Raw genomic sequence first — 24,017 nt, 5'->3', positions numbered from 1 at the left:
CTGTATGAAAGTCACCAAAGTATAATTAGGCAGTTTTACTCTTTAAATAATTTGATTTGATTGTTCAATAATTTTTCAGAACAATTTTTAAAAAATTTATTCACCCCAAAACATAAATGTATGTTGGTCTGTGATTGCTAAACATAACGTTGTGCATACCAAACCTGGAGAAAAGATTAGAGGGAGATCACTGTGACATTATGGGGAGCATTATTTATTTGGACCAAATCTAAGTATTTTCTAAGTTAAATAATACACTTTGTTTGTTGTAAACGTATTGAATACGAATTGAAAATCTTAAATATTATTATTTAGAATGACATTATGATGAAAAAGATTTTTGAAATCACATTTCACAAGTGCGCCTGATAAAGCATGAACCACTAAACTGCACACCCAAAGAACAGAAAGTAAAAGTGTGTCACTCGGAAGTTCCTAACGGGCGAGACCAGCGAATGAATTGCTGTGATAAGATAGTGTTAGGCGTCAGGCCCTAGTACTAGAATCTAGATAATCTAAGATCCTGTTGTCACTACCGCTGCCATTTGTGTTTTGTGACCTCAGCACTCGATAGGACCAAACGCATAGCTCCAGGTTCTGACATGGATTCTCCTGCTGTCAAGATCACCCATGTTATTTTTGACGTCGATGGGCTTATCATTGGTAACGACCTGCCTCATCGGATCCTTAAAATTTATAAATCAATAAATTTAAGCCTCCTGTGGCTATGCCTACAGCCCTCTCGATCTAGAATTCTAGATCTATAGATTTTGGATTTTCGGTCTCTAAGTATGCTCCTCGGCCTCGGGGTAATTTTATAAAGGCCAGCTCTATAGATTTTTTATCTATTCGGACTCAAGACTGATGATAGCTCTATAGGGTGCTATCTAGATCTAGATCTAGATTCTCGGACTCGGGGCAAAAAAAAATGTTTTATTTATTCGGAGTCAGCTTTTAAGTGAGTTATGTAGGGAAAATAAACTAAACTTGAACTCCATTTCTCTGAACGGTTTCCATTTTCGAGATTTGTTGATAATTTGCGAAAGGATTGGCCAGTGCGCGCACATGTGTGTGTGTGAATGTGTGTACATGCGTGTGTGAGAGTGTGTGTGTGTAAGATATGAACTGGGGGGGGGGGCATGGAGGGATTTTTTTTGGGGTTTACTTGAAGGATTTTAGTGTTTGCTTTAGGGGTGACTAAATGCAAAATAGGTCACTGCCAAGGTCGAGCAGTCCTGTTTTCTCGCAGAACCTTTTGAAGGCATTTTCAAATAAAGTAAAGTCCGGGAACGTTGCCTCAACCACAACTGAACTGAATATTCAGACATTTAAAATTCTAGAGCTCTAGAATTTGAATTCCATGCGAAAAGTACTTCTTCCCAGTCCTTGCAGAATGTGAGAATGAAAGAGATGACACCTAAATCTCGCAAATAACCGAAAAATCTAGAAAATGGAAACCGTTCGGAGAAATAGAGATCTAGTTTATTTTCCTGAGCATTCGGAGAAATAGCTTCACTTTGGTATTTTAAAAAAAAATCACATCACACAAAAAGGACTGCCGTGGCCTCCTCCACCAGCAAGCCGAGAGTGCATGATCGCTACGCACAAATAGGTCGACGTAATTAACTTTGCCCCCGCCAAGGTCAACTCAACTTGGTTGTTCTGTTCGCTGTTCACTAATGATGCTGGGGGGCCAGTTTAGATAGATAGTTACTGATTCAAGCTCACGTCTCGATTGTATCAATATGATCGAAAAAAATGTCTTACGTGCTGGAAATATTCAGGAACGAGGGTCGGAAGTCGGAACGAACGCCTTGCTGGACTCAATTCAAAGTCCGAATATAATTTGTTTATTCCTTTCTGCCATCTCATAAAGAAAGGGTTTTATTTTTAATTTATTATTTTGTTATTTTGTAGCTGTTTTTTTTTTTTCAGGGCCCTGAACAAGGTTTTTGGCGTTAAACTGTCCCCGTAGAATTATGCAAATTTAGATGACCAAATTATATATTATTCAAAGAAAAAAGCAAAATTATGCAAAAATTATGCAAGTTATCGTAACATTTTTCAGCGAGAATTTTCATGATTTTCATGTTTTATGAACAGAAAAATTGAAAACAGAACATAGTATCAGTAATTTGTTATGTATTTGGAAAGAAAGCAATACACATCAGTCAAAAAAAAATTTTTTTACAAATATAATCTCTGTAACTTTCAGCTGTAGATCTCTAGATCTCTATAGAGGAAAGAAAAATGTCGGGAAAAAAAAGGACATCTGGACCTCTGATGCTGGCACATTACTCAAAAAAAATGTGAAAAAAACGCGGGGAATCCAAAATTATGCAAGTGTTGCAGAATTACACGAAAAAATGCGGCCATTCCTAGCCTTTAGATTCCTAGAAGATATCACCCTTCACCTATCCCATAGACTAGACTTGATGTCCGTCTGGGTGCTTTTAAAGATTTGGTCACCAGCTAATTCCTCTACTCCTTCCGGTCTTCAGCTTTCCTGAGCATGTCTTTGAGGTCCAGGTTCCTTGATGTTGTCCTCCCAACTCTTCTTCGGTCTGCCTTTGCTTCTCTGGACGCTGCCTTGCAGGGTCATCTTGGCAGGGCTGGATGAATGGGTGATGTGTCCATACCTTTGCAATTTGTTTTTCCTGACTAGAGTGAGAAGGTCAGCGTATGGTCCAATTGCATTTTTGATCCGTTGTTTGACTTCATAATTTGTGATGCGATCTTTGTATTAGATACCAAGGATTTTTCGGAAGCATCTCATCTTCAAAGCTTTGATCCTTCTTTCAAAGTCTGCATTCAAGATCCAAAATTAACATGCATACACAGAAATATTGACATGACCAGGGAACGCATCAGTCTGATCTTTGATCTGATGGTGATATTTGTGTCGTTCCATATGGTTTTCAACTTGGTCCTTGCTGCTGAAGTTTATGCGATTCTGGAGAGTATTTCTGGTTTTGATCCTTCGTCTGTCACTCTTGCACCCAGGTATTTGAAACTGCTTACGGTCTCAAGCCTCTGTTGTAGGCTGTCGAGGTCTTTTCACGGCAGTCCACTAAGCTGATTAGTTCTTTCTTGCTCTTGTCCCGCAAGGCCGTCTTTGTCGTCTGCAAAGCGAAAGCTTGTAATCGTTCTGCCCCCTATACTGACTGTTCCTTTGTGATCTTCAAGAGCATCTATCATGATCCTCTCCAAAACAATGAAAAGAGTGGGTGAGAGTAGACAATCCTGACGTACTCTCGAATATAATTTTTTATACTACAATTGAACATGGATAATTCGAACACAGCGTGAGTTGACATTTGACACGAGTTCAATGTCCGTAATTTGAGTAGTCAGAGTAGCCTAAACTACTATGATTATTCAGATTATAATGGAAAATAAGAGAGCTCAAGGGAAGTAATTGTGTTTATTGTACAAATAATTAAAAGCAAAAGGATTGTACTTGTGCCATATGTCCTATATTAACAAGAGAAAGTCCTGATGAGCCTTGCAACTATAAGATACAGCTCTTTAAGAAAATCACGATCATAATGATGAAACCACCAACACTAGTCAGAGCACACCACTCACCCCCTTTGTGTAATCACTTCCATATGGACACAAACATAACTAAGTGGGTGGTTGGCGGGTGCTCTGGTGTGGTTTGCTCCTTCTTTCCTATCAAACATCTATCGTCCTTATCTCCCCTTCTTCTTTTTTATGTTTGTTACTCTCCTGTAACACCTCTAATCTTCTGGCGCTCATATGACCTTATACAGTTGCGAGTGCCGTAAAACTCTTACTAAAACTATAAAAAAAAGCATAACTAATGTACAAACACACGAACATTCTCACACCATACCGCCCAGTGTAATGCCATAAATGACATAGTCTGTCTTTGTTCACAATCACACCATGCTACTCAGCACGTACTCCCACATGACAGATTCAAGGAAGTTTCAGTGCTTTACAGTACACACACTGTGTACAGGTAGTGCTCAATGATGCATCTCTATGCCTGCTGTGTGTGGCTAATGTAACCTTTTATGCTTTATATTTATAAACTCTTATTCTCAATGATTATGGATAGCCTTTTTTTCTATCAGGGGCATAGGGCAATTTGAATTTGAGACAATTGTGTCTCTGTGCAGAATTTGATCAGGCTTTTCTAGTTACTCAAAATTAAAAAAAAATTTTTTTACATTTTATTATTTTTTTGCTAAGAGCTTTAAGGCGCTCGCAACTGCTTAAGGTCATATATATGAGCGCGCAGGACACACCTAATATTTTCAGTTGGTAGGAAATTTTGAATTTTGCCCGGGTGGCGGCCGAAGCCTACTCTCATCGATTTTAGACCACCAAGGGATCTTTACCGTGCGCAACTTCCACATAGGGCCTCCAAGATTTTTCGTCCTTGTCCGAGAAGGCTAGATGTAGATCTTTCCTACCAGAAGATCAGGGATGTGGCTGAAAGACAGCAGTAAGGAGCCATGGAATAGCAGTAGTAAGGCTGGAGAAAGAGTCAGAAGCACAGAGGAGGGGGCAAAGGAGGTGAGGGGATGGAGGCAGAAAGTGGAGACGAAAGCAGATGACAGAACATTGCTAGAGAGCAGGAAAGGAGACCATTTTAGAGAAGAAAATTGTTCCATCGCTACCCGGATTCGAACCTGGGACCTTTGAATGAGAGGCAAACACTTTAACCTCAAGGCCACGAGAGCCCCCTTTTCTAGTTAAGATGTGCAACACGTTTTCAAGAATCATGTGCTATTTAATACAGAATCGAAATTAGTGTCTCAGTAGGGGAATGATATTGTGCGAGTTATTCATCAATTTTTGAATGTTGCAAGGCTGAGTTATCTCTGAGATTTAGTCAGATTCACGCAGGGAGGGGCAGTACAACGAGGTTTGACTGTACTCATAAGAAATTATTCTGCTACTATTTTAGAAAATCTAATTATCTTTGCATCTGTTTTCCGTAGACACAGAAAGAGTGTACACTGAGTGTTTGGAAGAAATCTGTGCAGAGTATGGATGTGAATTTACTTGGGAGATCAAGTCTCAGCAGATGGGCAAAAAGGAACGAGAAGCGGCTCAAGTGCTTATTGGTAAGTGCAGTTCTGTGCTCCTTCTCTTGCTCTTCATAGTTTTGATTTTTTTTTCGTTACACCCCTCTTTGTTTAAATTCCAAAAGTGACATCCGGATAGTTGAATACTTATTATTATGACTCTTGAGTTTAGTTTTTTCTTAAGGTTTTTTGTGAATTATGTTTTTAATATTTCTATTTTTAATTTTTAGATAGTCCGAAAATAGAATAAATTTGTGTTATGTCATCATTCTAGGAGTATTTGAAGTTCCTTCTCATCCTTATGTACTGTTTCTTTTCATTTCTTTAATTGCCTTGTCACTTTGTTAAGTATTCAAGCTCCTTTTCATTCCGATAGACGTCTCTTTTACCACTGGTATTTCTTTTTGTTCAATCAGATGCCTTGAAAATTCCAATGACTGTCGATGAATATGTCCACAAGCTGAAAGCAAGACTGGAGGTGAAATTGCCATCTGTACCATTGATGCCAGGTGCCCACTATCTACTATAAAGTTACTTTTTTTTCCCTCGAGAATATCACCAATTTTTCTATTTGAAGATCTGGGGATCCTGAAGAAACTTTAATTTAGTACAAAGTTGAACTAAATGTCCACTTTATCTCTTTAAATGCTCATAGCTGCACACTGCGTCACTGAAATTCTTGGATGCAATATTATGCCTTCAGGAAGTGAGAAGTTTTAATTTCTCCAACTTCAGCTAAACCTTTGTGCAGCGTCTGGAACTAATATACTATTCGCATTTACATTATATCATATCCATAGTGTCAATGATGCAGCGTGTGGTTCGTTTCATGTGGGGACGTCTAAATAATAAGGCCTTACAAAGACACACTCTGCTCAAATGCAAGCTTTAATCATATGACAATTGACAGGTTTGTTAAAACTTTATAATATGGCAGTCTTGTGGTTGGACTACAAGACCCATAGTTGTGAGGTTGCAGGTTTGGGGAGTTTTTACTGAAAAACGTTGATTAAAGGCACAAAAATGTAAGTTTTCTTTCCACGGACTATCAAGCTTTGGAAATAACCAGACTTTGGCGGCCATTTTCTTGTTCATTCTACCTTTGAAACTAGGTAACCCTACCTTCTTCAATCTCAAATATCTTGACTTCTATTCAAAATAGATGGGTATTTATTTCACCGATAGCAAGACAACTGATCAAGCTTTAAGATGACACCAATAATTCCACATGCCCAAAAATTGACAAGCGCCTGATTCCACCACGTTGTGACACATATGTTTTAGGTTCACTCAAACTCGAGTCACGGTGCTTTCTATTTCTATCCACGCCAGGAGCAGAGAAGCTGATCCGTCATCTCCACAACAACAACATACCCATTGCCCTGGCGTCAGGGTCGGACGGCTGGGGCTTCAAGCGCAAGACAGCGGGGCACAAAGAGTTGTTTGCCCTTTTCCACCACACAGTACTCAGTAGCGACGACCCAGATGTGAAGCATGGGAAACCAGCCCCAGACTGCTTCCTCGTGGCTGCCAAACGGTTTGGAGACGATCCTAACCCTGCTGAGGTGAGCGGTTTGAGAATGATTAGTGCCATTACAATTCATTCTCAAATGAGGCATGCAATTTTCATATTGACATGATTTGAAAATGTTCTGTGCCTACATTTTTTAGCATAAAACTTCATCTATATGTGTATGTTATTTGTGAACGTTCGTCACTTTGGCCGCCTAAAACTTCCGAACCTCTTAACTTTTGAATTTGGAAAAAATTAACGGTTGTTCAGAATCATTTTAAGGGTGAACAGTTATATTAAAGAGTCTGAAGTCACTGTGGTTTAATTTTCAGCTTTTCGTTAGTTTCATTTAGATCTAATCTTTGGGAAGACCGTCTACTAAGACGCCATTGTAAACAAGTGAGGCTTCCGTTCACAAGCAGTGCGCACTGATTCCACAATGATTTGACGATGGATTCTTTTGAGTCCGTTCATCGAAAGGATACCCAGCTAGTATGACATATGTTTGAAAATGTACACAACTCCATTTGTTTGAAAAGGTTCATGACTGCCGTTGACATATGTTTGAAAAAGTTCATTATAACTCTATCTGACATCAGGTACATTTGAAAATGTTCCGAAATCTAAATGTGACAAAACCGTCACTGAATTGGTTATTAAATCAAAACAAATGTACCTATTTTGATGGTTCTTCATCTGACTAAAGAACTCCTGGTGAAAGAGATCTGTTTTTGGCAATTGTCAAAAGCTAATTTGACGCTGAAGTGGTTGCAAGGGAATGTGCCACTGGGAGCGGCTTGCCGAAGATAATGAGTTAAACAACTTATCGTTGTCAGTCGCAAGAAGACTGCATGACTCAATTTGACTCTATTCACGAGGAGAGCAGAAAAATTTAGAGTCCATCTCATTTTTTCTCGAGACAAACACTTTGCGTGTAAAATAACAAGATAAGATAAGATACATCTTTATTGTCCAGATCCTGGCACATTGGTTTAGTGTTTCACCATGTTTACACACTCGCACACTCACATGCACACACACATAGGCTTACAGTCACATGCATAATATAAATGAGCAGCAATAAAAACAATAATAATCATAAACTAGATACACACTCAATGTTATTTTGATGCATGCTCTAAGGTCCTATTGTGGTGAAAAGGGGCTTAAAAAATTTAATGACATCTTCTTCCCAGATCCTGGTGTTTGAAGATGCCCCCAACGGCGCTGAAGCAGGTGTTGCGGCCGGCATGCACGTGGTGTGGGTTCCAGACCCTCGTGCTGACCGCACAGTGCTCCAGGACCGCGTGGACCAAACACTAGACTCGTTGGAGCAGTTCCGGCCCGAGCGGTTTGGCCTTCCTGCATACAGTGAGAGTGTATGATGGTCACAGAGAGAGTACCAGAACCCGTATATATAATATATATATATTATAAATATATATATATATATATATATATAGAGAGAGAGAGAGAGAGAGATCGTCCAGAATATAGGATTATAAAGATGAGAGTGTGTGATTTTATCAGCAAGAATATATAACTGTAAAGATGGGAGTTTATGATTTAATCAGCGAGAATATATGATTGCAGAGTTGAGAGTATGTGATTTTTAGCAGCAAAAAAAATATGATTGTTGTGGTGAAAATATGATTTTATCAGCAACAACGTGGATGATTGTAATGATGAGGGTATTATGATTTTAACGACAAGAATAAACCGTGAAAGTATATGTTATATGATTTTAACAGTAAGAGTATATCATTCGTGTCTCAAGCAATCTGTTTAAGTCCATTTGGGTACAAAAAATAGTTGTCGTGCTGCTCCAATCAGGAATTATGAAAAGCAAGAAAATTGTGAACCTTGACTATAGCATTAAACTGCATTTTGGTAATGTTAAAAAGTACATCCTTGATAGAGCTTTGAGAGGGTGTGAAAATGGAAAATTAAAATTTGGACTTAACTGGATTGCTTGGTACAGCGACGATATGATTGTAACAGTGAGAGTATATATATGATGGTTATGTCGAGAGTATGTTGCAGAGAGAGAGAGAGTAATAATGTGCCACCAATTTTTATTGTTTTGTTGATACTTTACAGGAGTTTTACAGGTTGTTACGTTGCTATTGTACTCATTGTACTTAGTGGTGTCGGTGGTCTAGTCGTTAGGCTACCGGACTCGTAATCGTGAGGTTGCGAGGTCGGGGGTTCGAGCCGCGGGCCCGACGTTGTGTCCTTGGGAAAGGCACTTTACACGAATTTTCCTCACTTCACCCAGGTGGAAATGGGTACCCGGCCATAGACAGCAAAAGATCTTGTCAGTATGTTAGTGTTTTAGCGCCTATAAATGGCTGCTTGCACTGTATGCTTCCCTGGAAGTTGAGTTTGTTTCAGAATGCTCGCAGGCTAATAGTATAGATTGTGAAGCGCATAGAGCTTGCTGTTGAGCGGGGATTTGCACTATACAAATGCTATCTATTATTATTATTATTATTATTATCATTGTGATGGACAAAGGAATGATAGCAAAAATCACAGTATGGGAGGAAATGTGAACTGAAGATTCATTTATCTCTGTTTTAATAATTTTATCCAGAGGTTATGGTATGTACCCAGGAGACAAATAAAAAGTACTGATGTTTCTGTACAAGCTGTTAATTTATTTACTGTTGAGTTAATTTGTGATTTTTTTACATGGTGTACAAGTATTTGAATTTTTGAATGTGTTTGTCCACTGACTTTTGTTAGTGCGTGCCTTTAGGTTTTTAACTCTGGCAAGTCGTATGCTTATCCCCTGCAAGTTTGGTTTATCAAAATGAATATGAGGATTTTCTGCACAAAAAAGGATAAATTTCAAGCTATAAGCATGCATTACCACTCATAAATGTTCTTTGTTTTAGTGAGTGTTTTACAGCACTTGCTAGGGGCGGGCACGAGACGAGCTGAGTACTCGTTTCTCGCGAGAAATGCCCTTCCCGTCGCCGCCCGGGCACTAAACTACTGACCGGTACCGAGAAGTGATACTGCTCATTGGCTTGACATAACGAGTAACAGTAACGAGAGTGAGAGGCGAGAAATGACAACGCAGACAGTGCCACCCATCACCGTGCCGTCCTGTGTGTGAAACTAAAAGGGAGGGGAGAGGGTGGCGAGACGAGGCGAGTGAGGAGTTGATCAGGGCCTAGGCCTAAATCTCCCTACCTTCCTTCACTGCCTGCGCAACAGGGCTAGCCTAGTTTAGATCCCCGCCACGACCGGCCTTCTCGCTAAGCGAGTTTCCCGTCGAACGGCGCGAGAAGAAAAATCTCGGCCGCGGCCAGTCTTCTCGCTGAGCGAGTTACTCGTTCTTCGGGGCGAGAAGAGAAATTGGTCACGAGACGAGAAGCATTTCTCGAGAAGTAGGTCAGCTTTTTGTTCTTCTCACTTGGGAAGAAAAAAGCGTTTCCTGCCCGTCTCTATTTTACAGCGCTTGCAACACAATTAGGTCATAGGCCTGGCCTTCAATTTTGTTGAATCAGAGAGTTCGTTGTAATAGCAAAATATGAGGTTTTTATGTAGATAATTATAGGCATCGAGCAAGTAATGTATAATGTTGTATTTGACTTTCTCTGTCAAAAGTAGTTTGGTCTCAAATGAGAGGCATTTTCATGTCTTTGATACCAAAGAAATACTGGCAAATTCCAGTAAAATACACTGATGTCTACCAAGCACACACTGCAAATGGGGCGGTTCATTCAAATGCACGCCTGCGTCATCTATCATTGCAACTTCATAAAGTCATATGAGCGCCAAGAGATGGATGTCAACAGAGAAGTCCAAATGGGGAGCCAGGCTTGCTAGTCTAGTACTCTGCTCACCTCTCTAGCTTCAACAGCACAAAGTCTGCTTCGACTATCAAGGCACTCTGGAAATTGCGGGTCACAAGAGTGTGACAAACATACAAAAGAAGTAGAGGAAAATGACAATAGTAAGGATGAGGAAAGAAAAATCAGCAGCTCCCCCTATGTTGTTTCGGTACAGTATGAGCAAACTCGGTACTCCTGCATGTGATAATTATGTGATGGCAAACGCTGAATCTGTACCACAGATGCTGGTCTTTCCATCCCAGTCCATGAAGGAGGAAAATGACAGAGATACCATACAGAACCTAGGTTGTGTTGAATTTTGAAAGGGTTCATCTATCCCTCTTGTTAACTCTGACCCAGGGGACCAGTTCTCAAGACCAATAATAAAAGGAGTTACAAAACTTCGCAATTCAATCCACCCATAATTAACCTTCCAACAAACTGATGGCCAATTACCTCAGTCAGAAGTTCCATTCTGGGGTGTCTAAGATGATTTAATCGGCCAGAATTTGAGAAGCTATCGTGGATCATTTATCGCATTTTTTTAAATACCCCTAAACATTGCCTGGTTTCAGAGGTAAAATTAGCAAGAAAATGGCTGCCAAAGTTTGGTAATTTCCATTTCCATAGCTTGAGACTCTCTGGAAAATGAAAATTTACATTTTTTGGTGCCTTTAATCAATGACTTTTTCAGTGAAATTCACACAGAAATGCATTTTCAAATGGATATAAAAAAAAGGTGTTGAGCCAAAAAATAAAAATAAAATGAAAAAAAAAATTAGCCCAACAGCCATTTTGATGGGCGCCTGATTTCACCACGATGTGTCTCGTTTATATATATACGTTCATGGCCTTTCCCTGCTTGGTATGCAAGCTCTCAAACATTTTCCAACCTACTATGGTAAAATCATAAAATTTCCCCTCACACTAACACTTCAGGCTATTTGTTAGCAACACTTGGGAGGGTAAAGAAAGCAAACTTGTAACACCATAGTCAAAATGATCATCCAATTTATTTCTTCCACTCCAGTCATCGAGAGCATCCGAGTCAGCCAATGAGATAAAGAGTTACAATAGTACGACTGTGCATGCCTGTTCTGTAATGACTTATCTCAGCACATAGAGGTAAATTAGAACTTACACATGTACATCATTCAATTCAAACAGAGAATAGCAGGATTCTGAACAGAACAAGCGCAAGCCTAAACCAAGAAGGTAACGTTTAAATGCCACGGTCTGTCATGTAGTTTGCTTAAACTTAAAGAGGCCATTTCCCCAAATTCCTGGGTGAACAGTAACAAAATTTTAATTTAAACCTGAAATTCTAAGCACAACAATCTTCCATAAATTAAAAAAGTACAGTAGAAATTATAACCAAAAAAAAAAAGAACAATACTAAAAACAAGTTCTCTTTTCAACAATTGTCAGGCCATCAGAATTTAAAAAAAAAAAAAAAAACCTCAGCACATTACACAATGTTTTTCTTCTTCTCTGGACAGTAACGGGTAGATACATCTCACCAGCCTACCCGGTACAGGGACCAAAATCGTTTCCAAAGTTCACAAGTTTGAAAAAAAACAACAACAAAGGACAAAGGGCCCTTTATCTTTGGCATTTTCGGATAGCAAGGGAAAATCAAGGCCCAAAAAAATGTAAATCATAACATCAAACGTTTAATGAAAAAATTGCAAAATTTTTCAGATTCATACTTAACTTCAGGACCCACACACATCTCAACTTTACATTCCTAGCCACACAATGTGATCTGAAACATTCGCACTTCTTGCTTTTTTCCTCCCCTCACTCAGGCAACAACGTCAACAGTCACTGTATTTCCCAATCGCAACCCAACTCTCATCATACAACCTTCCCTCCATCAGTAACAGTAACAAAGCAGTAGCCAAATATATATACAAGCAATAAGAGCTCATGACAAACAAATAAAGATGCACACTACACACACACACACACATGTACATGCACACGGCTTGAAAGAGACACACGTGTTCACTTCGATTATTCTCAGACACTCCGCCCTAGAAAGAACAATTTAAACTAAAAATCAAAATTAAAGCAACTGGTGGAATAAATGGAACAACCACAAGTGACACCAAAGTCAGACCCTCGGCATCACGTTTTTGCTGTGATCAATCTGCGCAGAATTCCAAGCAGATGAGGCGTAAAACACAATTTCTCTCTTCTGCCACAATGAAAGAATTGTAGGTTTCTCTGCAAATAATTCTGATAAGACTGTATCTAGAAAACAGTTTGTTCCACAATAGCAATAGTGATGACCATTCAGAAATTGACTCTTTGCTCTCCTGACTTCCGAATTGACTCTTTTCATGACGAAATGAAACAACAACCTTTTCTAATAAAGCGCACAGATCTTACTGTAGAGCATGGATATATGTCTGTCCCCGTGGTTTTATGCACCCCGCATATTTGAGCAAAATTTGATCATTTTTTGCATAATTTCAATTTTTTTCCCTTTGATCATTCTTTGTTAAAATTAACAGAATCGCCAAATTTCACATTTTTGGGCTCAGTTAGCATAATTTTAGAATTTTTTGGGCATAAAACCGCAGGGACAGATATGTGCTTCCAAATAACAATTATTATTACATGTATAACTATAACGAAGTGACTCTCTTATCCCAATTCTATCCCAAGTCAACAGAAAAAGATTTGATTTCCACCTGCCTCTATCTTGTCCATAATAAACTAATGTCTGTAGTGTCAACAAATGTGTCAAGGAGGTTGGTCTTGAACCGCAATAGCCTTGAGAGTGGGTGGTTGGTGGTTGCTCTGGTGAGGTTTCTCCTTCTTTGCAGTTAAACACCTATCATCCTCTTTTCTCCTTCTTTACCTGTATGTTATTCTTTAGTAAGAACTCTAACCTTCAACATTCATGACCCACATGCGTTGCAAGTGCAGTAAAATTCTTATGAAAAATAAATAAAACACCTTGAGAGAAAAAGGTGGCCATAAGGGAAAATGTACATTATATCTGTATTAGTTTTATACACATTTATTTAGGATATGGGTGCCTTTAGTCAGACTGATGAAAAAGAGCCTCAACAGGACATGGCATCTTGCTCGGAAGAGAACAAAAACCATGAACCGCCTTCAACAACTTCCTATCAAAACTCACCAAGCACAATACTTCTAAACACACTTCAAAAACTATCATCTTTCATTCTTAAATTAATTAATTTTGTATTTTCAAAGGCTCACACATCACAGGCAGTCACCAGAACTCTAACGGACATAGGAGTGGATTGGCACCTAAAAAAAAAAAAAGACAAAAAAAAGGCAAAGCAGCTGTATCAAAAATAAAGAATCTTAAACAAGAGAGGAAACAAATAGTGTCTAGAAATCTAGTTCAGTTTCTTTACCAGTTGGCAGCAAGCTCATTGATGACAAAATGAAGAGTACCTTACAGTACAAAAACAACACACCTGAAAACCCTTGATAATTTAAGACAAATTCAACTAAAAAACAATGATATTTAAGACAGTACTGTCATTCAATTATTTACAAAGAGTCCCAAACTGAAAGACTGGCACATATGCTCAGATACAAAGATACAATATTTGAAATGCAAACTAGTTCCTGCAGGTCTATTTTCTTCAAAATGACGAATGTATAAAACTGCATTTCATTACGTCTAACCTGAGGACAACTAAATGTTTTAACAAAACAGGGCATTGCATTCAATCCTCATTAACAATTGGAAACTGTTTTTCTAGCAATTTCATACATCTCAAAATCGATCAGCAAGGCTTTTAAAAGATTTTTAAAAAGCACTGTCACTTGCAATAATTGCAAGACTTGAGGAATCTATTCCATCACACTTAGTCGCAGACACACTCTCTCACTCGCACAGATAATTACAAGGCTTCAAAACAGTTTTCCTTTTCCCATTCATATTAACTCACTGAATCTATTAGCATTAATGCACACACAAGAGGTATTTTCCTATAAACAGCCAACTCCTTTCATAATACATGTGCAATTTCAACTTAGTAATTTTTCTTCCTCCAATCCTATTGCAAATATGTGATAATATAAGTAGATACCATTAGTTAGCTGTTCTATTCCACTTTTGTTCCTTTAAGTTACACGACAAAAACTTTAGGTGCAAAACATAGATTTTCTTTGAAGTTTAAGCTGCAGTCTCTTGTGGGAAGCTCAGTTCTGCTGAATTTTGCTAAACAACACAGGATATTTTCTCATTCAGTTTTCCTTACTTTTTTCAACTTCAATACACACAAAATAATGACAGATGTGCACCTCTCATCAATTTGTTTTGAGACTATCCTATTTCTAATATTAAATCAAAATATGAGCCAATTACAGACATAAATAAGAAAGTTTTCTTTTAATTTATGAAAAACACCATTTTCTCCCAGATGTCAGTGAATAGTCTGCCGCCTGCCTCGCAGGGCCTAGGATTCAGCGAGCTAAACAACAAATATCTTCACAAACATTAAAAGCTCCCACAGTACACACATCAAACACACAGCGTACACACATATATTACACTGACAAGATCAAACTCATATCAACAGCTGAGACGTTGCCATTGAAGCTTGGCCCACCACGTTGCAGCCAGCCAGGAGCCAGTGGACCATGGGCTCATCCACGAGAGAGGACATTGACCCTTGACCCCCCACGACCTGTCACCTTTGAGCTCTGGCGGGAGGAGATCACTTGCCCGTCCTCTGCACCACCCACTCTTGCTGGCATAGCGGGCAGCGGTTGTTCTGTTTCACCCAGAGGGACATGCAGCAGTTGTGGAAGGAATGGTTGCACTCGCCCCACACCACTGTGGGCAGAAATCAACAACAATGTTTTATTTATGTGCAATTCTCAAACAGAAAATAATACGAGGAACACTCTCGCCTCTTCCTCATTACTCAGACAGATTGTTGAGGAGTCTTAGATGTGGTATAACGTGGTTTTTTAGCCAGCCTAGCATTGTATTAGACATCTACCCGAATAAATCTAGCTCGTAGTTAGCCTGCTGAACACAATGGCTGCACGTTTTTCTGTTCCTTAGTAAGGACCGTTCTCTGTAAGTCGCCTAAGTTACCCCGAGTGGCCTAAGTAGCCCAGGCTGACGGTAGGTTAATCACCACATTAGACAGGTGGACATCTTGGACAGTGTCATTATAATTCAGATTTAATGGCAGCTCAGAGCAGTGTCAGTGTGGGACTAGCAGCCAAACAGGAAAACATCTGCTACAAGCTCGCCCAATTTCCCAAAGGGGGGAATATTAACACGTTCTTATACACAGTAGAATTGTTAACGGACTGATATATCAATGTCATGATTGTACTGTGCCGGAACAACATAGGGGGAACTGCTGATTCATCATTTTTCCTCTACCTCTTTTGTATGTTGATCACTCTCTTGTGAACTGTTATTTCCAGGGTGCCTTGGTAGTCGAGGCAGACTTTGTGCTGTTGCTGCTAGAAAGGTGAGCAGAGTAAGCCTGATTCCCCATTTGGACTTCTCTAGTGACATCCACCCCTTGGCACTCATATGACCTTATGTAGTTGTGAGCGCTGTAAAACCTTACTAAAACTAAAGCACTAAGCTCGCCCAATGCTCAAGACACTTGAAAGGAAATATTGGCCGAACCCAAGGCAGACAGACCTAACACTCTAAGTAAGGGAGCCTGGAGGACCTGCGTTGAACAGCAGCCTTCGCACTAGAAACTGGGTTGCCCACTTACAGATGATAGTGAAGAAGATGACTGATTTTAGAAAGTGGGAAGTGGGTGTTTGTCCAGTTTATTGTCTTGGACAGGTGGCCATTAGAGCAGGTTCAGTAAAGATCAAGAAAGTAACGTTTTAAAAGAGAAACAAATGTGCGCTACATGTGGTCATGAATCCTTGCAGAATGTTTGGTAAAGACAAAGCAAGACGAACATATATAGACATAATTGAACAGAGCTCACTTTCTTCCCTTACATCACACCCAGTACTATACATACAGATGTTGCCAATTTTTTTTTTAAAAAGATCAATTTTATTTTATACATGCCACATGTTTATTTGTGTCCTGAAGTGGTGGAATCAGGTGCTTGTCAATTTGGGGGCATACGAGGTTACTGATCTTAAAGTCTGTTCATTTTATTTGCCTTGCTTGAATTTTGATGAAAAAAAATGTATACTACCTTTCCTGTCACTGAAACTTAGGTGTCCCCAAGTCTTAATGAGATAAAATATAAGCTGCTTTATTAAAAATATAAATCAGATGTGAAAGCCTATATAAATACTTAATGAATAACCCGATCCTTTTCAACAGCAAAGGATGAAAATTATTGAACAAAGCACTTACCAACACAATCATCCTGCTTGTTTTCCGACTGACATCTCAAGCAAGCATCTGATAATAAAAATGACATTAACAAAACATACACTTTTTCTGTACAAATATACATTTAATGCGCTTACTATACACAAAAAAATTAAAATAAAAAACTCACAAAAACATCATATTCAAGGTAATATATGTCATAAAATCATTATGTTAGTCATGAAAGTATCTACATGATTAAACCCACAACTTGAAATCAAACAGTCAAACCCCTGCACGTAATATATAGCATTGTAGCAGTCAACTCTCCATAGCGACCAAAGGTCCGTACCACCAGTACCACCCTTGCATTTTTTTCTGCTATGCCTTTATTAGCCCGTCAAAGGTGGCCATGGTTAGTCATTTTCATTATAAGTCAGCCTCAAACCTAGCTCTCATAGCAATCACTTGCAATTGGAAATGGAGCGGAAAGACAAAATGAAGATTTGGGGTTGTTTTTGGGGAGAAGTGTTTTACAGTGCTCACAAATGCATAAAGGTCATATAATATAAGCCCATGGGATCGTGGGACACATTAAATTTCAAAGCATTTTCAGACTGGAAGGAATATATTTTTAATTTCGCCCGGGTAGCTGCCCAAGCCTACTCCTGTATCGGTTTTAGGCCCACCAAGGGATCTTTAATGTCAGCAGAGTCTGAATAGATAGAACCGACCGTTCAGATTCGAGTCCAAACAGCTAAAAAATCTAATCGAACTCGAGTCTGAATAGAGCTGGCCTACATGAAGCTACAGCTGGCACCTAGCACTGTACCTCTGTGATTGGCTCAAATATAGATGACGTATTTCCGCCATCTATTTTTGTTATCAACCGGGGCTTCCCTCGCCAGTTGACTAGATCTCACCGTAGCGGGCCCGCTTTGCCACTTACCGCATGGCAATGGACCATGTCACTAGTTTTCATCGCTGACTGCTTGGGCAGTGTGAGTGTGTGTGTGTGTGTGTGTGTGTGTGGTGTGTGTGTGTGTACGCACGCACTTGTGTGTGTGTGTTTGTGTGTGTGTGTTTGTGTGTGTGCGCATGCACTAGTGTTTGTGTGTACAAATTTGAATAAGGTAAACTTAAGGAACGAGAATTGCTGTGACTGTTTATAAAAAAGATAACACGAATTAATACAAATAAACAAACACGCTTGTCGCGCATCAAACGTTATGGATCTAGATCTAGATCTAGGCCCAAATAAGGGGGGTGGGAACTACCGAAAAAGTGCCAATTTATGTCAAGTTGTCGATTCATCATGCCGATGATCAACTAGATCTAGATCTAGATCTAGTGAACTGTCTGAAGGACTACAACTACAAACTAGCCCACCAAACATACCAAAGTCAAAACTTTTGTAATAGATCTAGACTCTCGATTTACATCCGGATCTTGGTTGGCATCTACTATTATAGCAACAGTTCCCATTATTTATTATTTTTATTTAAAGAAAGCTGACTCACCCATCACTTGAACTCGACAAATAGCGCAGGTGTCACATTCTACGTCCCAGCTCCACATTGCGACCAAGTTCCATTTCTTTAGAGTGAACATTTTGTCTGGCTTTTGTACTGCTTCTTTGTCAATTTGATCTGTTTCCATTTTCTTTGACATAATTACAGCTTAAATACTCTACGAGTAACGCAAACAATTCGTCTCCACTAGAAGGTGCTGAATTCAGATACTGGCAGAGCTACTGCTACTTTGTTTTCCTTAGTCAAGCTGAAATTTACGAAATACGAAGCGAGCGATCCATATTTTTAAAGACAAGTAGAAAACACACTTCCTATGTGAAAATGAAAGCCATAACGAATCAATCCTAGTAATTCGTCTGCCGGGTGCACATTATAATTCTACATTCAGAGTAGAATTCAGTGGCCGGGTGAGAAAGTACTGTTTTTAAGCTTTAAAAAAAAAAGAAAACCGAAAAAAAAACCCCAAAAAAGAAAACCAAACCCCCCCCCCAAAAAAAAAAAAAAACAACAACAACAACTAACTGATGGACACTTTTAAAAACATTTTTTTCTTTTAATAGAATTCTATGGTACGTGTACTAATACATAATGTAGCCTATGCCTGTAAAAAATTATCTGGATGCATCAAGAACAAAACACGGACTGATCGTGTACCACTCTCGTTCTTGCCTGTTTTCTTTTGATTTTCCCCTTCGATCGAGTTACAAAACTGATATGTGTCGTCAAAGAGAACCGGTAGTGTCCCACGTTGCTCCTGTGTTTCTTCATCTGTTTTACTGGGGGGGGGGGGGGGGTTGTTTTGTTTTTTAATTCTTTTTTTTTTACTGCGAGTAGAGGGGGGTGACAGCTTTAATAGAAATGTCAATAAAAACTTGATACTTGACACTGGAAATGATCACCCTTTCAAAATGACAATAGATCTAGCTCTGCTGGGCTTTGTTTAAATTTCGAAGAACCGGCTATTCGCTTTTCTTTTCTGTTCAATAAAAAAACTATTTTAAAAAAAGAAAGAACAGACGCTATAGGCATTGGCCTGCAAATAAATCAGGGGTGATGACATAACACAGAAGCTGGAGCCAAATTATAATATGCTTTCATCATCCATTGCATCGGATTTTGAATAGGCCTCTATATTGTATGCAGACATATTGTATGTACAAAGTCTGCGTGTTCGGTTTCAGATTTTTAAAAATTAGTTCTCATCTTTTTATAATGTTTGTTTAATTTTATCAACACTTTTTGACCCACCTCTTATTACACGTTTTCTGTGCTCCCGATGTGTTCACTTTATTAGAATTCCGCTGTAATGTGTTTTATTTGTAATGAGGCGCTTATTTAACATGGACATGAGTCTCAATTTTTTCCTTATTAGTAAGAAAGAGTGTAAGCAATATTTTGCTTGAATGATTTACTCTGTCATTTTTTTGGTAAATGAAGAACTACATATATTTATTATTATGTGCATGTATGTATGTAGGCTATGTGTAGCGGCCACGGACCTACATGTAAACGATGACCTCACACCGACAAGACAACTCATGACTGACCGGGGAGCTGAGCGGGACTCATGAGGAGCTAACCAGCCGTCCAACTCGTCGGTCATTCAAGTCGACAGCTACTCACAGGACAGGACACAAGGTAAGGAGTGTGCCCCTCCTACATTGGTGACCCCGACGAGCGGCTCGAACCAGCGACTCCGTGAAATTTGGTGAAATTCTTTGGATTATACCGGTGTAGCTACAACGACAATGGCCATTTTCCAAGTAAGTGCTGTTGCGATTAAACTTCCAACGTTTTGGACATCAGGCCCTGAGGCCTTGTTTGCTCAAACGGAAGCACAATTCGCTCTCCGAGGAATCAACCAAGATGACATTAAGTACTTCCATGTCGTTGCCGCCTTGGACAACGACACAGCCACTAGGGCGCTGTCAATCATTACGAACCCCCCAACAACAAACAAATCATCATCATCCAATGCCAGATCTGCGACAGACATCGGCGATCATGATTTTCCATTCATTCCTTTGCTCGGATGCTCTCAGAAAAGCTACGTTTCCCTGATCTTTCCCTGTTACCCATTTGTTTAGGTTCCCTAAGTATGTTGTTCTGGGCCTACCCCTGCCTCGCTTGCCTTCAAGTTTGCCAGTGAGAGCTAGATGTTCAAGACCCTTATGTCTATTCAGGTGTCCCAAAAACTGCATTTGTCGTTTCCTGATAACAAACAAATACGAGTCTATAAAACGTTTTCTCTTGTCCGCTTACGGCCTTTCAAATACGGAAAGAGCAGCAGCGCTGTTCAACTCCACTGGTTTGGGAGACAGAAAACCTAGTGAGCTAATGGACTCCATGCTGGCCCAACTCGGCGCACACGAACCTTGTATTCTTTTTAAACATCTGTTTTTGAAACAGCTTCCAGAACAGATAAGGACGCCCCTTGCAGCACACGAGATCTTGACTGCCGCACTCAGGCACAAGAAGCCGACAAAATCTTTCTGTCTCTTAACTCCCCATCACAAGTGTTGTAACTCAAAGAGAAACCAACCTGAGACCACACACCTCCCTTGTCCCGATATCACATCAAAATCGGCAAGAAGGCAAAGAAATGTAATCCGCCTTGCGCTTTCATAAAGATGTACTCACAGAACCAGGGAAACACCAAGCTGAGTCAGCAGTAGCCGGTTGCGCTTCTGTTGGCCCACAGAACCGAGACTCAGCTTGTTATAACAGACGGGGATTCAGGGCGACGCTTTCTTATCGATGCTGGGGCACAGGTTTCAGTCACTCCAGCAACATGGCAAGAGAAAAGACAAGGTACCTCAGGACCACCGCTAATAGAAGCCAACGGCACCAACTTTCCCACCTATGGTGTGCGCAATATATCCATCAAACTCCACAGCAGGTGTTTACCCGTAAGACTCGTCGTCGCGGACGTCAAATTTGCCCTTTCAGGCGCGGATTTCCTTCGCCAACACAACCTTTTGGTGGACATCAGAGGCCAACAGTAACAGCTGATTGAAGCAGAGACCCTAGACACATATCAATGTACAATTAGCAACATTTCTTGTGCACAGCTAGCCCTCGTTGATCCTCAGTGTAATTAATTCCGAAAAGTCCTTTCGGAGTTTCCAGAAATCTTACAACCCACCTTCTCTGCATCAGAGGTGAAAGATAAGATAAGATAAGATACATCTTTATTGTCCAGATCCTGGCACATTGGTTTGGTGTTCCACCACGAGTACACACACACATGCACACACACATGCACACACACACACACACACACACACACACACACACACACACACACACACACACACACACACACACACGTACACACGTGCACGCACATGCACACAAAAGTAGGCTTACAATCACATGCATAATATAAATGAGCAGCAATATAAACAATAATAATCGTAAACACGGAGTATTGCACCATATACACACTACAGGGCCCCCACTCCACGCCAGAGCACCCTGCCTGCCGCCTCACAAGTTACACATTGCGAAAACAGAATTTGCAAAAATGGAAGAGATGGGTATCAGCCCTAGGTCCAGCAGCCCAAGGGCCTCGCCCCTTCATATGGTTCCAAAGAGCAACGGAGATTGGCGTCCTTGTGGTGATTATCGCAGGCTCAACGACCGCACAGCGCCTGATCATTACCCAATCCGGTACATATTGGATTTTCTAGCTCACCTAGCAGGCAAAACTATTTTCTCAAAGATCGACCTGGTTCGGGGATACCATCAGATCCCCGTTGCTCATGGGGACATCCCGATAACGGCTGTCATAACCCCTTCTTGTCTGAACGAGTTTCTTAGGATGCCATTTGGAATTTTTTTAAAATGCGGCACAAGCATTTCAACGGCTTATTGATTCGGTCCCACAAGATCTCACTTGCACGTTTGTGTACTTGGACGATATACTGGTCGCAAGTTCTCCCAAAGACAACACTTGGACGATCCCCGAGCGGTCTGTCAGAGACTGAGATATGCAGGTCTGGTGGTGAAGTTAGAGAAATGTCTCTTTGGGGTACGTGAGATCGATTTCCTTGGTCACCGTGTCACAGCCTCAGGATCAACCACTCTTCCTGACAAGGTCAGGACCATAGAAGACTTCCCGCAACCCAACACGGTCACAAGCCTCCAACAATACTTGAGCATAATCAATTTTTACAATCGCTTCATCCCAAGCGCGGTAAAGATTATGACCCCACTGTATGATGCTTTGAAAGCAGGAAGTAAGCAATCGTCACTCTCTTGGTCTCAAGAAATGTCCAACGCCTTCCAGAAAAGCAAGAGAGAACTTGCAACAGCTGCCATGCTCTCTCACCCCCAGGCCGATGCCGAAATTGCATTGACTACCGACGCCTCTGACCAAGCAGTAGGAGCTGTGTTAGAGCAGTACACCAATGGATCCTGGCAACCTTTGGCGTTCTTCAGCCGACGTCTTCGTCCAAACGAAAAGAATAGAAGTACAGTGCTTTTGACCGCGAACTACTCGGCCTCTGCTTGGCTGTCAGACATTTTCGTTTCTTGCTAGAAGGTGGATGCCTTACGGCTTTCACCAACCACAAGCCCTTGACGGCTGCTATGTCCAAGATTTCTGAGCCGTGGTCAGCACGCCAACAACGTCAGCTCGCATACATTTATGAATTTACCACCAACGTGCAGCACATCTCAGGTAAATCCAACGTTGTTGCACACTTCGTGTCTCGGTCCATTCTTCAGGTCACACTCAATTTGGACTACAAGGCCATGGCTACGGCCCAGGACAGTGAAAGCATACAGGTACTACCGACGGCCTCAACGCAACGAGCTTACGTGTGGCGTTTGTACCTACAGAACCAGGAGGTCCTGAACTACTTTGTGATATCTCTACTGGACATACAAGACCCATAGTGCCCCCACAGTTTCAGAGGCAAGTTTTTGATGCCATGCACAACCTCTCGCACCCAGGAAGAAAAGCAACGGTTAAACTCATCTCTCAAAAGTTTGTTTGGCAATGTCTACACAAACAGGTTGGCAAATGGGCCCAAGAGTGCCTCGTCTGTCAATCCTCCAAAGTACAAAATCACTCCAAAGCACCTCTTGAAACATTTCCTGTTCCAAAAAGAAAAGATTTTCGCACATCCATTTAGATCTGGTTGGACAACTACCCCCATCAAACGGTTACACGCACCTCTTCACGATCATCGATAGGACAACACGTTGGCCAGAAGCCATCTCACTCCAGACCACTACAACAGCAGACTGCGTCCACGCCCTCATCAACGGATAGATAGCACGTTTTGGTGTCCCTCAAGATGTCATGCCTGATAGAGGCCCGTAGTTCACGTCAGCCTTGTGCACTTTTGGGGCTCCGCACAGTTCCCAAGGAAGACAGTCAAGCTTCATTGGCAGAGCTCGTCTATGGAGGGCCCCTCACTGTGCCAGAGGAATTTCTCCCTTTTTCAGAAGCAGCAAAGGCTTCGACACACGCTCTCGATACACTCCGGGCACGTGTTCAGAAATTAGCTCCAAAACCAACGCCTCGACATCGTCGGCCGTTTTCAAATGTCCCGTCTTCGCTGCAAACATCAGACTTTGTGTTTGTTCGTCGAGACGATCGACAACATCCATACGCTGGATCACACAAGGTTTTTGGACAAGTCTGACAAAACTTTTTGTAGGATATTGACGGACGTCAGGAGCATGTCTCCATTGATCGACCTAAACCAGCTCATGTCCACGATTCTGATCACCCCCCCCCCT

General features: G+C 40.7%; 2 protein-coding genes across 2 annotated transcripts; one reads left to right on the top strand and one right to left on the bottom strand.

The window, feature by feature from the left end:
• The first annotated feature begins 407 nt into the window (after positions 1–407).
• Positions 408–8,789, top strand: LOC101847528 (pseudouridine-5'-phosphatase). The gene is made up of 5 exons (XM_005108908.3): positions 408–663; positions 4,977–5,102; positions 5,480–5,572; positions 6,396–6,628; positions 7,773–8,789. Exons 1-5 carry the CDS (start codon positions 603–605, stop codon positions 7,959–7,961), a joined length of 702 nt encoding a protein of 233 aa, XP_005108965.1. The 5' UTR covers positions 408–602; the 3' UTR covers positions 7,962–8,789.
• A 2,626-nt stretch (positions 8,790–11,415) lies between these two features.
• Positions 11,416–18,530, bottom strand: LOC101846921 (RING-box protein 2). The gene is made up of 3 exons (XM_005108905.3): positions 18,252–18,530; positions 16,774–16,821; positions 11,416–15,252 (listed from the first exon to the last, which is right to left on the bottom strand). Exons 1-3 carry the CDS (start codon positions 18,400–18,402, stop codon positions 15,134–15,136), a joined length of 318 nt encoding a protein of 105 aa, XP_005108962.1. The 5' UTR covers positions 18,403–18,530; the 3' UTR covers positions 11,416–15,133.
• Between the last annotated feature and the right edge of the window lie 5,487 nt (positions 18,531–24,017).

Source organism: Aplysia californica, unplaced genomic scaffold, assembly GCF_000002075.1.
Source record: "Aplysia californica isolate F4 #8 unplaced genomic scaffold, AplCal3.0 scaffold00733, whole genome shotgun sequence".
In the NCBI taxonomy this organism is placed as follows: domain Eukaryota; kingdom Metazoa; phylum Mollusca; class Gastropoda; order Aplysiida; family Aplysiidae; genus Aplysia; species Aplysia californica.
Note: the sequence above shows the minus strand (reverse complement) of the source record. Positions and strands in the feature narration are given on the sequence as shown.

Bases quoted from the DNA above. Each gene is read 5' to 3' on its own strand.
- LOC101847528 (XM_005108908.3), top strand. From the start codon at position 603: ATGGATTCTCCTGCTGTCAAGATCACCCATGTTATTTTTGACGTCGAT. The intron at 5,573-6,395 runs GTGCCCACTATC...TATCCACGCCAG, and splicing joins ATCTGTACCATTGATGCCAG to GAGCAGAGAAGCTGATCCGT. The intron at 6,629-7,772 runs GTGAGCGGTTTG...TCTTCTTCCCAG, and splicing joins ACGATCCTAACCCTGCTGAG to ATCCTGGTGTTTGAAGATGC.
- LOC101846921 (XM_005108905.3), bottom strand. From the start codon at position 18,402: ATGTCAAAGAAAATGGAAACAGATCAAATTGACAAAGAAGCAGTACAA. The intron at 16,822-18,251 runs GTGAGTCAGCTT...TTTTATTATCAG, and splicing joins TTGTCGAGTTCAAGTGATGG to ATGCTTGCTTGAGATGTCAG. The intron at 15,253-16,773 runs GTAAGTGCTTTG...TTCTGCCCACAG, and splicing joins CAAGCAGGATGATTGTGTTG to TGGTGTGGGGCGAGTGCAAC.